General features: G+C 27.2%; 1 protein-coding gene across 2 annotated transcripts; it reads right to left on the bottom strand.

The window, feature by feature from the left end:
- Positions 1-2,443: 2,443 nt before the first annotated feature.
- LOC100573184 (class A basic helix-loop-helix protein 15) lies at positions 2,444-7,031 on the bottom strand. 2 transcript variants are annotated; one of them, XM_016806456.2, is made up of 4 exons: positions 6,876-7,031; positions 5,721-5,962; positions 3,280-3,416; positions 2,444-2,695 (listed from the first exon to the last, which is right to left on the bottom strand). In XM_016806456.2, the coding sequence occupies exons 1-4, from the start codon at positions 6,988-6,990 to the stop codon at positions 2,575-2,577; spliced, it is 615 nt and encodes a 204-aa protein (XP_016661945.1). In that variant the 5' UTR covers positions 6,991-7,031; the 3' UTR covers positions 2,444-2,574. The 2 variants fall into 2 exon arrangements, with proteins under 2 accessions (XP_016661945.1, XP_003246184.1); XM_003246136.4 differs by having other exon boundaries at positions 6,816-7,030.
- Between the last annotated feature and the right edge of the window lie 5,862 nt (positions 7,032-12,893).

Below are 12,893 nucleotides of genomic sequence, written 5' to 3' on the forward strand. Positions count from 1 at the left end.
ACTTCTATAATTAAGTTTTTTTTTTTTTGTTTGGAACTTCCTAGTCGTTTCAATTCCTAACGATGATGGATAACTGATAGGCTGTTTATCATTATGAAACGTCTACATTATGTAACAAATAATGTAAAATGTGTTCTTACTTAAAATATGTAGGATTGTTATGTAAGAAAAATATTGAATCGCTCTACGAAATATTACGAATATTTATATAGCAATTAGCCGTTGGGAAATTGATTCTCAACCGGATTGCCTCTTTGTTATAATATTATGAACATTAAAAACATAACAATGCATTTTTTCTACTGCGATCAAACCAAAAATGTATACATTATAATTAGGTATATTATATTTACCATTATAGGTATTTAATAAACCAGGGTTGAAAGCATAAAACAAATTGAATGGTTGGTTATAATTTATAATACTATACCTAGTTAGAGATAGGACCACTTAGATTCTATAAAATAATCTCTTATAGCTAAAAATTCTTTATACCAATATACTAATTTTATTTTGCATTTTTTTGTTTTTATCGTCGTTTTTTGTATAATTTTTTCATATTATAGGACATTTTTTTTCCTATTTTATTTTTAATAGTTTCATATATTATTTTTATTGTAAATTAAACTTACATTTTAAATGTTTGTAGTTAGAAGAGCAGTTTTTTTTAGGGAATTTTTGCGTGTTATTTATTTCATCAACACCAATCTCTGAAGTTAAAAGTGTTATAATTATAGGTGTATAAAATAACTGTTTTATGCTTCAAATCTAGATTCGCCCTATATTTTACAATGCAATGCTTAACTAAAAAAGCTTCTAATTTGAAAAAAAAACTTTATAAAATCTAAATTATTATTGTATGGTGACCGGGGTTTTTAGACAATGTGAAGGGTGCCGAGGTTATTCCATAATTGAGAGCTTGAAACCACTACGTAGTGTAATACATTATCTTAGAAATTCCTATGCGTGTTGGAATAAGTATTAAATACTTCAGAAAGGTCACTTTTGAAAAAACTTTTTTTAAACTAATGAAGTAAGAGCTATAATATAATTATAAAAACAAGACATATACACCATACCTAAACTGTCTGATAGCCAATAGGTTTTTATAGTTTTAGATTCTGAGAACTACTATTCAGGATTCTCGCATTTACAGGTCAAATTTGAATCTTAAGTTCTTAAAACTGAACCAATTTTCACAATGTGGAATTCTATCCCTAAACCTATATTTTCGGTTAAACCTGAATAAATTTTCGATTTGGAATAACCATATTCACGTATCAAGAGACTATAGCTTTAGATTCTCGCCTTCGAGGGCAACTTTGTCTTCTCTTAAATATTAAATCTTCTAAATTGAAGTTAGTTGATAGTTTTCATTTTTTGTTAACCACTATGGGCCTACAGGGTCCATATAGATTTAGGGTACTACTAAAATTACAAACACTAATAAAGTTCAAAAATGTCAAAATATTGCTCTAAAAAAATTACAAATGCTGAACAAATGCCCCACTCTTTTTATATCTTACTATTCTCTGAGGTCTTTAAAATAAAAAGTGACGAAAGTAGCTGCACAGACTAATAAACGCGTCTATACCTATTACCGTCTATCTGTCTTAAAAATCACTACAACCCACTAATAAATGACTTACATCCAACTTATACCTGTAAACCCCAAATGTTGTCTAAAAATGGTGTTCTTATTTATTGGGCAATTAATATTTATTATATATTATATAACATTAAATATGAAAAAGTATAAATACAGTTAAAAAACAAATTATAAATAACCCAAGTCTATAGTGTCACTATAACGGGTGGTTTCTTACACAAATTATCAATAATGCCTGTACCTAACCCCACTACATCATCAGTCATCACATAATATTACATAATATACCTACTATAATACTATTATTGTTTATATTATTTTTGTATATTTAGTAAAACTAAGCTCAGATCAGAATTGTTTTTCAAATGCTGTTATTGTATTTATCTTTAAAGGAATTATTTTGGTACCTACCTATTGTGAAAAACAAAATGAAGTATTCAAACGTTAAGTAGATAGGTATTTACCTTTTTATGATGTTGGATAAATTATAATTTCATACACATATATTAAACATTTAAACATATTATATGGTCTTTATAGATGTTCAATTTAAAATATGTTTATTAAATTGGTTTAAAATCAACATTTGACAACATGAACAAAATATAAGTGTGTGACGTGCTTAAATAATTATTCACATGTAATATTTAGTAGGATTGGTAAAAGTATTTATACTTTTTTTATAAGTATTAAAAATAATATTAATATAATCCTTAATTTGTAATCAAACTTTGTAATAATAATAATAATTAATAATCGTCATTAACATAGTACTTAAATACAAATACAAATACATAGTAATCTTAACGATAGTAATAACAACAATTTCTGGTAAATATCAAGACAAAAATAAATCTCATCGTTAATACCTATATTAGGTAAAAAAAATTGTTTTTACACTAAACAACAGGGTTGGTTTATATATACTATAATGTAGGAAATGTGATTTTCGGCGTACGGTTTTACTAGTCCGATGATAGTAACTCTTGTTCCAAATTTGTGGGAGTTTTTGTACTATTACCCGATTCGAATCCACCATCGTTGCTCGATGCATAGTCGTTTTCGGCTTGATCGGGATCGTCAAAACTGAAACGTATACCAATAAAAAATAATTATTGTATGTTTTTTATCCAAACAATCAAAATATTTTAACAAAAGATAATTCCCTGGTATAATGAATTTCATAAACATAAAAGTTGTTTATCAGATGTACAAAACATATATTTTTTAACTTTTAAGTAGTTACTGTTATTTTTCATATTATTTAAGATGTTTCGATAGTATAATATTATATTCAATATTCATAGCCTTATCTAAAAGCCAAAGAGGCAAAAGGTAAAATAGAACCAATTACTTAACGCGGGAGAGGGGGAGTCTTTTTTTTAAAAATATTGTATAATATGATATCATCACATTTTGTTTGAACATTTAATTATGAACTAAAATTATTATTGCCTACTGGATGATAAATTATGCATTTCATTTATTATATCTCAGTACAAATGTTTACCTATAATAATTTATTATAAAAAAATATATGAATTTTATAAGACTTATATATTTATTTTTATATATACAAGAGTTATTCAAATTTAATCATGCATGTTGAGAACTGAAGATTATTACAACCGTTATTTACATGAGGTAGTTAAAATACACGATTTTCTTACGTAAATGGTTTTTGCTCGCCTCTCATTTCACATATGACGTTAGTCAATGCCATTATGTAGTTTTTTGCCAATGTCAATGTTTCCAACTTTGATAGTTTACGTCCCATTTTTACGTGAGGCACCACTTCGCGCAATTTCTATAAAACAAAAGTACAATAATTGTTATCAATGTATAAATATAATGACGATCATAAAATAATATCATTAATTGCAATTTTTCATATTATTAAAGATGATAATATTTCTTATTTAATCATATGTTTCTGATTTTTTAATGTTAATTAAACCTATTAGGCCAACACTTATTTTAACAGTCCACATGGTATACATATGCTAGCATTAAATCTGAAGTACGACGTAATTTTCAGGTGTTGAACTAACTCCTTCAAACTATTGTATAGGCAATAAAAAGCAGGCATTCACTTTTAGTAGTTTAAAAACAATTTCATGAAATATAGAAAACATTACCTTATTATGTATGCGGTATGCCTAATATAGGCATAACCTAATTTAGATATATCAAACGATACATTATACTATATTAATCGAATTAATTACATAGTTAGTGAAATACTGAAATTCAAATACAATAGTGAACACTTTAACAGCACAGCGTTTAAATAATTAAATAATCATCACTCGGTGCGGTGCAAAACATCATTGTTGATAACATGATGATGTAATTTAATAGTATCGTCCTTAGAAAAATTCGAGAATCTAATAACAATGTCCGGCACCAAAACATTACGATTTGAAACCATTACATAGACTATATTTAAATATTGCCAGAGTCCCTGAAATTATTGGAAATTGATTGAAATTGGAGGCAATGACCCAGTTTGCTCTATTTAATTCGACACTGCGAGTAATTAATTATACGTTTAACGCACACTTCTTAAGGACGTAACATATAGGCAATACACACCTGTGGTTTTGAACCAAATATCTTCAAATTGATGTAAAGAAATCGTTTACAGAATTCCAAATGGTTGAAGATTGTATACTATTTATAAACTATTATATAATATTATAATATATAGGTAGATAATAATATACCGCTTACACATTGCGTTCCAATGTAAATAATTAGCTTTATAGAATTAATAATTATATTATAATTTATTCATTTGTATAATGGGTTTCAATTAGCTGAGAATCATAAATTATAGTAATCCAGAATTACCAAAAAATCAAGTTTGGTAAGGTTCTAGTATTTATGAATTTAAAAAAAAAGGATATGTACCTAAACTTAGTAGCAAACTTTGTAATTTTTGAACAATTTATTAAAATAATAAGAGTAATTTACTGGAAGGATAAATGTATCAATTGTTTTTACCAAATAGTTATAAATTTTCCCCCTCTAATTAAATATTTGTACAGGTATGAGGCTTATATATTTATATACCTAACATAACAAATAAAGGTTGATAAAAAATGTAAAGTTGTAATTGAGATTAATTCACACAAATGTCAGTTATGTATTTAGAATAAGGATATTTAGATTTATAGACTATTATTGACAGTTAACAGTCATAATATTGTATTGTATTTTCTGATTTTCAATTTTAAAATCAAATTGACTTATATATTATTAATATCCATTATTATTAAGCTTTTCACTGCCAAACTGATTTTAACACTGAAATATTTGCCCTTGCCACATAAATTTGACTATTATTTTTAAAATATACTTAACCAAAATATGATATATCTTATAGTTATACATTTATAAAAGAGGGAACACGAAGTATTCCTGAAGGTATCCTTATGGCTACGTTTACTGATTATCGAAAATATCAACAATTTACGTAAAAATGGTACAAAATGTACATCACTACATATGCAACAAACTCGCATGGTACAATAAATTCTTCCAGTCCTTCAGTTTCGAGTCAGGTAGTCCCATTATTAAACTGTGTCATTATAGTATTATAACGTTCATTATTATATCGCTATGCGACTCGTATGCATATGTAACGGCTACAAAAGTAATGGTAGGTACACGTTTTAAAATATTTGGTTAACGGTAGACAGCATAAATGGGTCACGCCACGCCGTCAGATAGTGAAAAATAATATGAATCCTTAAAATATATATAATATTATTATAAGTAGGTACCTGTATGAAAAACAAACCGAAGACAACCATAATATCTATTATTCGATTTGTCCGTAACTGCAGAAGTTTGGTAGGCGTTCTACGAGACTTGGACATTATCGCGGTCAGGTACGCATCGTCGTAACGGTGTTATAAATCCGAAAAATATGTTATACACAAGATTACACGTGGTATCTTTACGCGCGAAATATTTAGTACGATGTTTTCATTTTTCTACCAAATCTCACGCGTAATCGATTTCACAGCGTACTTACATGTACCTGCCTATTAAATTATAACCATGTGCGCGGGTCGCTAGTCATATTAACCTCCGGTGTGCTTACCTCGAATGCATCGTTCAATGAGTGCATGCGTAATCGTTCGCGTTCGTTGCTCTCCAACCTTCGTAAGTTTCGGTCTTTGGCCGTCAACACCTCCACCGATTGCCTTTGCCGGATGCTCCTGCGACATTTTCTCGTTTTCGTCGCAATCGGTTCGTCGCCGTCATCCTCGTCTATGCTCGCCCGTCGTTTTCGCTTGCCCGCCACAGGCCTTCGTGATTTCTCGTCTGAACTCTCCGAATCGCCTATATACAATATACACGTCCATAAGTGTTTATGATTGATTGTTGCTGCGCTGCGTAACTTAATATAACATAATATATACCTACACGAAGAATATTATTAACTAAAACGATAGTGTTTAAACTTTTAAAACAAGTGTACTTAGGCAGGTACTCCCGTTCGGTTAAATTATAGTGTGATGTGAACTTTAAATTATAAATCGAAAGTAATTTAAAGTCAACAAACTAAAGATAAACCTACTTATTAAATGGACTTTTATACAGCTTACTTGAATCAATAGGTACACATAATCTACGCACATACTTCAATATTTGTGTAAGATGGCATTGTGCAAAAGCGCAAGCTCATCACATCGTAAAAGTGTCCATCAAGCACTTTTAAAAACGTATATTTAAATAAAAATGGTTCTATAAGTTAAAATATTTATTCTACAGTGGTAAACTTAACACGTCATACTAAAAATCTTATTGATAATTTAATAGAATGTATTAAGTTTTTACGAGTATTAGCTAGGTATAATAAAAATACAAGATAATTAAAACTCATTTCTATGGAGTATAAAAATTTTAGATAAAAAGTAAAATATGAAGGCCACATGATTGAATATTTCTGAGAAGACAATATTTGGATGTTGCAACGTGGATGTTGTGTATTCATTTAAAAAATGTGCACCTATATGTTATTTTTGGAATACATTCACTTTTCTAAAAGATTAACAATATTTTTAAAAATAAAATCCAAATCTGACTGTAAACCCATAATAGATCAGGGTGTTTGAAATAATAATAATAAAAATAAATCAAATTTTAATTGCTAATATATCAATCTACTGTTAACTAGCTTTAATTGGCACACTTTTAATATTTTCGTCATCGTCTTCGGACACATTATTGTTGTCTGGATGGTAAAACGAACCATCGTCTGTGCTAGGTGATCTTGAGTGATCAGTAGAAACGTCGAAAGATCGTCCACGAAGTTGAAGTCCGTCTAACATTTCTTCTTCTGATTGGAGATCACTCGTGGCCGGCATAGAAATTGAATATCTGAAACATTGTAGGTATATAGGAAATTAGAGTAGATACATTTAAAGTTTAAAGTTTAAAGCCATCTAAAATTGATGAAAATAATTTTTAATTTCTCTATTTAGTATTATTATAATATTCAGGATTATATTAAGTATTGGACATGTGTCTAAGATGTACCTATGCATTAGGTATGGATTATGTTGGTAAGTTTAATTTTTTTACCTAGATTTATTATTATTTACATAAGGCAGTGAACTGTACATTGTTGATTTTATCACAACAGTTTTGATTTTAAATACTTAGTGATTTAGTCTTATTTTTTTTCATACAAATTACTTTATTCTATATATACCTATGTATAAATGTATTTATTATATTATATAAACTGCAAGTAAATAGCATAAATAGCACTGACCATAAGTTTGAATTACGATTACTTAGACTTTAAATTATAAATTTAGTATAATATATTGGGTATCTACTTAATACAACACATATTCAAAATTCAAATTTATGTCTAATCTGTCAAATTCAGTTTATATTTATCTAAAAATCTTAATTTAATTTTAAATGTATTATATCCTGATAACTAGTAGCCGGTAGGAAATACCTATTTGGTAAAACCTTCGTAATTTATATATTAAACTTGAAAATAAATTTAGGTAGCTCTATTTAGGTATATATATATGTATTCGGATGTATTATCATTTATTAAATAAACATGTATATATTTTAATCAATGGTATTATTGTACTTATTAATTATGTGTAGGTTAAACTTAAAACATATAAATTATAATATATTTATAATATTTCTTAAAAAACACAGTCACTCTAAAATGCAGTTTACGTTTATTTTTAATTACGAGTTATCGATTGAAGTCAAGAAAAGGCATGTGCAAACTGCTAACTAACTCTATCTAAATTATATTTTTTTGTCATAAATGTGTATAAGTATAAGTGCACAACTCCAGCACATCCATTTAAGTTTTAAATATTAATGTATAATAATATATATACAGAGTATAATATAATTATATAGTGGTTCCTAACCTTTTTCTTAGAACATTCACTTTAAAAAATATCCTTTTCCGAAGTCTACATATTAAAGAAACAAGCAGTAAACAGATAAAATAAAATATGTAATAATCATCACTTATTTAGTCGTATATAATATTTGTAATTAGATACTACTGGCCACTAGGTATATATAATTATTTATTAAATTTAAATTTATAATTTATTATGAAATTAATAATCATAATTAGAAGAATGAGTCAGATAATATATGTATTGCTATCAATTTATTATTATAAAAATAGATTGCATTATACAATACAACGATCAATGTTTAAATTCAAAAATAATAACTTAGCAACATCTACATTTTTTTTATTTAATGCATCCCAATCGGCTACATAGCTAGTCAAGTCCCAAAAACAACCACGAAAACAATCTAATCGGAATTATGGGTAAATATTATACACATTTTATGGTTAATTACCTATTTGCCTGCAGATTTGGCACAACCTCGCTGGATCGGCTGAATAGTTCTAGACTTCTAGCATTGATTATACATATTAGTATATTCAATAATCAATGCTTCTAGTAACACTGATTGACAATATCACGCATTTTAGATAATATCGTGGTACCTATATATCCATTATCTGATTATAATATAATATAAATATATTGGTTATATATACTCGTAGATACAGTATTGACGAGTTTTAAAATATTCAAATGTGACAGCAGATCAACCAATTAATACCAATAAGCGAAGATTTACTTAGGTTAGTATTTAACAGTTTAGTGTCATAAATGTATCAACATTATTTATATTAACGGCTAAAAATAATAATAATAATATGATCCGAAGAGGATTAATTCCGTTTTTCAAGGCTCCAGATTATATTAATTACCTATACATTTAAGGTTATTTATTGTATTTCTTTTAGAGTTATTTAATTAATTTTTTTTTATTGAAAATTAATAACAGTAATTATATGAATATAATTACACCGCAGGTAATTTAAAGTGTTCTGCACCTATATAATTACATGGTACCTATCGATGATAAATTATAAATCAAGTACTCGCCTAAATCAAAATAATATTGTAAAATTATATACATACTTAGTAATTGTATAATTATTGGATAAGTCCTTAAAATATACAAAATATAATTTTAGGTCACTGCCCTGTCTAGGTATAATATAAATTATAATAAATTAACGTTAACAGACATTTATATTTTAATTGTTTAATTAATTATTGTTATATTCAAAGGTTTGTTGAATATAGTTCTTCGAATTAGCTAAATGGTTATATCAAACATTTATAAGATGGTTGATAGCTTGAAACTTTTTTAATTTGTAATTAGTATGCATATCATCATGTATTCATGTTATCGGCGTTTTTAATATTAATATCTATCAATCTCAAAATTAAACACGAAATGTTTTAATACCTACTGCAAATGCTTTCTTCTTGACATTTTAAATGTTAACCAGGTCTTTTTGTGGTTAAAATCAAAAATAAGTAATAACAGAATATAATGACGTTATACATGCCTCATCAGTGGCTGAGGCAATTAAAAAAATTAAGTCTTATTTTGACAGTTATCACATATAATTAACTATAGACAAAATACTTTTACAATAAATAAAACGCAGATAAAAATATAATTAACAATAGTTTTTATTAAAAATAAAATAGGTACTAACTAAAAAAAAGTGGGTAAATGGATGTCGCTCTGCTATACAGCAGGTTACAAATGGGTCACTGTATAATGGATGATGTTAAATTTGAATTCAATGATATAATATCATTGTATAAGAAAAACGATTCTGAGCGAGACGGTATGCCAGTCTAGGTATATAAGACATAATATTCTATAGTCTATGGTATTAAAAAAAAATTGACCTATAATAAATTCCAAATGAATCATATCACAATATCCATTAGCTACCTATAACGCGTTATACATCAACAACAAACCGTGATACTATCATAGATATATAATAGTATACTTTAGAAGTTTCATGTACCCACGAATAATATTATACAATCGCAACAAAATAACTAAAATAGTTATTCTAGGTATTTAATATGTAATTTCGTCCAAATTTGAACTTAAAATGAGTATAAAAATAAACTGTGCTTATGTGTTTTTAGATTTTTTGGTAACAGAATTAACTACTTACGTGGAATCTTGTTTTAAATTTTCAATCCTTAGATATAGAAGTTGACCAATTTATAAATTTTTAACTACAAAATAATTATTGAATCTTAAATTTGATAAATTTTGTCCAAATTCTATCTTTAAATGCTTATAAAAAAAAATTGTGTCTATGTATTTTTAATATTTTTCAACTGCTATTGTAACAATATATCAGGAGCTTTGCATTATTTTTTTTACACTTTTTGGCCCAATAGATAAAATTTTATTGATATTTATAGAAAAAAAAAAACTAAAAAAATTGAAAACTTACAATGTCCGTAAACAACTCAAAAAAAGTCAAAATATTTTCAAAATTTTATGGTGTATAAAAAATATTAACATTCAGTGAAATTTTCAAATATCTATAGTCATTCGTTTTTCAATTACAATTAAATAAGAAAATCGTCACATGAGAAATCGAGCGAATATCAAATGTTGTAAAAATATGAATTTTAAACGCTCATAAAAATTTTATTTGACTTTTTGTAGACATTTTTTTTTTATATAGATATGTATTACATTTTCAAATCTTAGATTTAAAAAGAAAAATTTTTACGAATTCTTAACTAAAAATAATTTGCTAATTTTCGCGATTTTTACATATTTTGTCAATTTTTTAACTTTAAATGCTAATATAATAATCTGGGCCGTTTAACAATATCATAATATTTATGATATATATTTTTACGATTGTATTTCGATTAATTAGTTCATACGATAAACTGAAGCAGTTTAGTTGTCATGAAGTCGTTAATATTAACAAAATAAGACGCACGTGAAGTCATACCTAAAATTAATCTTGATAGGCGCTTGCTATCTATGATTTATCTAATATTCAGTGTTGTATTAAAAATACTTTTGAAAAGTACTTAACTAATTAATCAAATACCTTTAAAATATCACCTAAATACCATAAACAGTTAAGTATTTGAGTAATACCCAATTACTTTTTAGAAGTATTTGAAATATTCAAATAAAAAAAAAAAAAATTCTATTTAGTTCTGATATAAAATTTGTAAAAATCATGAAAATCTGAAATAATTTTGAGTTAGATTTTAAAATGTAATACAAGATTCCTCACAAGTCTGTCTACCTTTAACTGTAAGGAGTACTGTTAAAATATAGTATATTGTAGTTATACATTATTTATGATCCTCAACAAATTTATAAAATTAAAAATAAATCAAGTAGTTAAATAATTTAAAAAATAATTTATTATAATAAATAAATAGATTATAATTTAATTGATTTTTTTTTTATTTGTAAGTAAGCACAGTATACTTACACATTAAGAGGACGCCACCCCCGCGTCATATGTTGTCTGCGTCTTACAAACACGTAACATACCAAATTTACGCTCAGAAATTCACGTTTTATGCCGTTAGTATAGAAATTAGAGTGAATCGACCTATTATGAAACTCGATGGAAAGAATATTATCCGGGTTTTGTTGGAAAATCCTCACTTGTTGATTATAGATTGTATTATTATAGTATATGACGTCTATACCCCAAGTATGTGTATCAAAACTACGCGGCTACGCGTGCCGTATAATATTATGTTGTTATGTTGGCGTTCAAGTCATTGGCTAGCGTAGCCATAGGATTTTGGACCAATGAGTGCAAAACAATCGACGGTCAGCTATTCCCCACTCGCCATCAAATACTTTACCAAATTATGTCTGAAATAATAATATTATCGTGACACACGGCAATTTTCGACGTAATAGTCGCAAGCTTTTATCAAATACTGCCATTTTGTGATGGCAAGGGCAGTATTGATTATATCTAAACATAGGCGTACAATGAGAGGTGGCTGAGGGAGATATAGCCCCCCCCCCCGTACATTTCTTTGGTACATTTACAAGCTAGAATATATTTCATGTTCATGGAACATTATAATCCATAGCCCCGCCCTCTTTATAAAATGTATACCTTTAATTTGTTGATGAAGTCAATAGTAAAACAAAAAAATGTGATGGCAATATTATATAGGTATGTAATATAATGATCGAACAGGTAGGTAACTATGCGGAAACGCGAATCGATGATTTAGGTAGGTATACTGTTTTGTAAGAAATTCCAAAATCTGTGATGACACAAAACTTTACAATAAGTGCTGCTAAATTATTGAGCGTCACGCGTTTGGGCGAATTTTAGATTTTGAGTGGAACGATGAATGTATTGATTTTACAATGATGTGTGTTTTTTTTTTTATTTTTTTTTTATTTTTTATTTTTTTTTGTGTCTGTCATCACCTTTTAGGACAGTAAAACTGCTTCGATTTTCTTCAACAGTAACTTTTATGATTGGAAAGTGAATCTAGTTGGTACTTTGGGGGGTCAAAAGTAAAAATTTCCCAGTAGTTTTCAAAAGCCACGTGAAAAACAAAAGAAAAATTAAGGAAAAACGGGAATTTTTACGCAAAATCGATTTTTAACAAAATCGATTTTGGTTTTTGGTGTAACTCTAAAACAAATGACCGTAGATATATGAAATTTTCACAGGTTGTTTATATTTGCATTTTCTATACACGGTAAAATTTTGAAAATATTTTGATTTATTTTGAGCTCTTTACGGACATTTTCATTTTCATTTTTTTAGTAGTTTTTTTCTATGAATGTCAATAAAAGTTTATTTGTTGGGTAAAAAAGCTTGAAAATTGGGCTCCTACTATATTGTTAC

This window comes from Acyrthosiphon pisum, chromosome A1 (genome assembly GCF_005508785.2).
Source record: "Acyrthosiphon pisum isolate AL4f chromosome A1, pea_aphid_22Mar2018_4r6ur, whole genome shotgun sequence".
NCBI classification, from domain to species: Eukaryota; Metazoa; Arthropoda; class Insecta; order Hemiptera; family Aphididae; genus Acyrthosiphon; species Acyrthosiphon pisum.

Excerpts from the sequence above, each read along its gene's own strand:
- LOC100573184 (XM_003246136.4), bottom strand. The coding sequence starts at position 6,990 with ATGCCGGCCACGAGTGATCTCCAATCAGAAGAAGAAATGTTAGACGGA. Across the intron at positions 3,417-5,720 it reads CATTGAACGATGCATTCGAG|AAATTGCGCGAAGTGGTGCC; the intron begins GTAAGCACACCG and ends TTTGTTTTATAG. Across the intron at positions 2,696-3,279 it reads GGCGAGCAAAAACCATTTAC|TTTTGACGATCCCGATCAAG; the intron begins GTAAGAAAATCG and ends TATACGTTTCAG.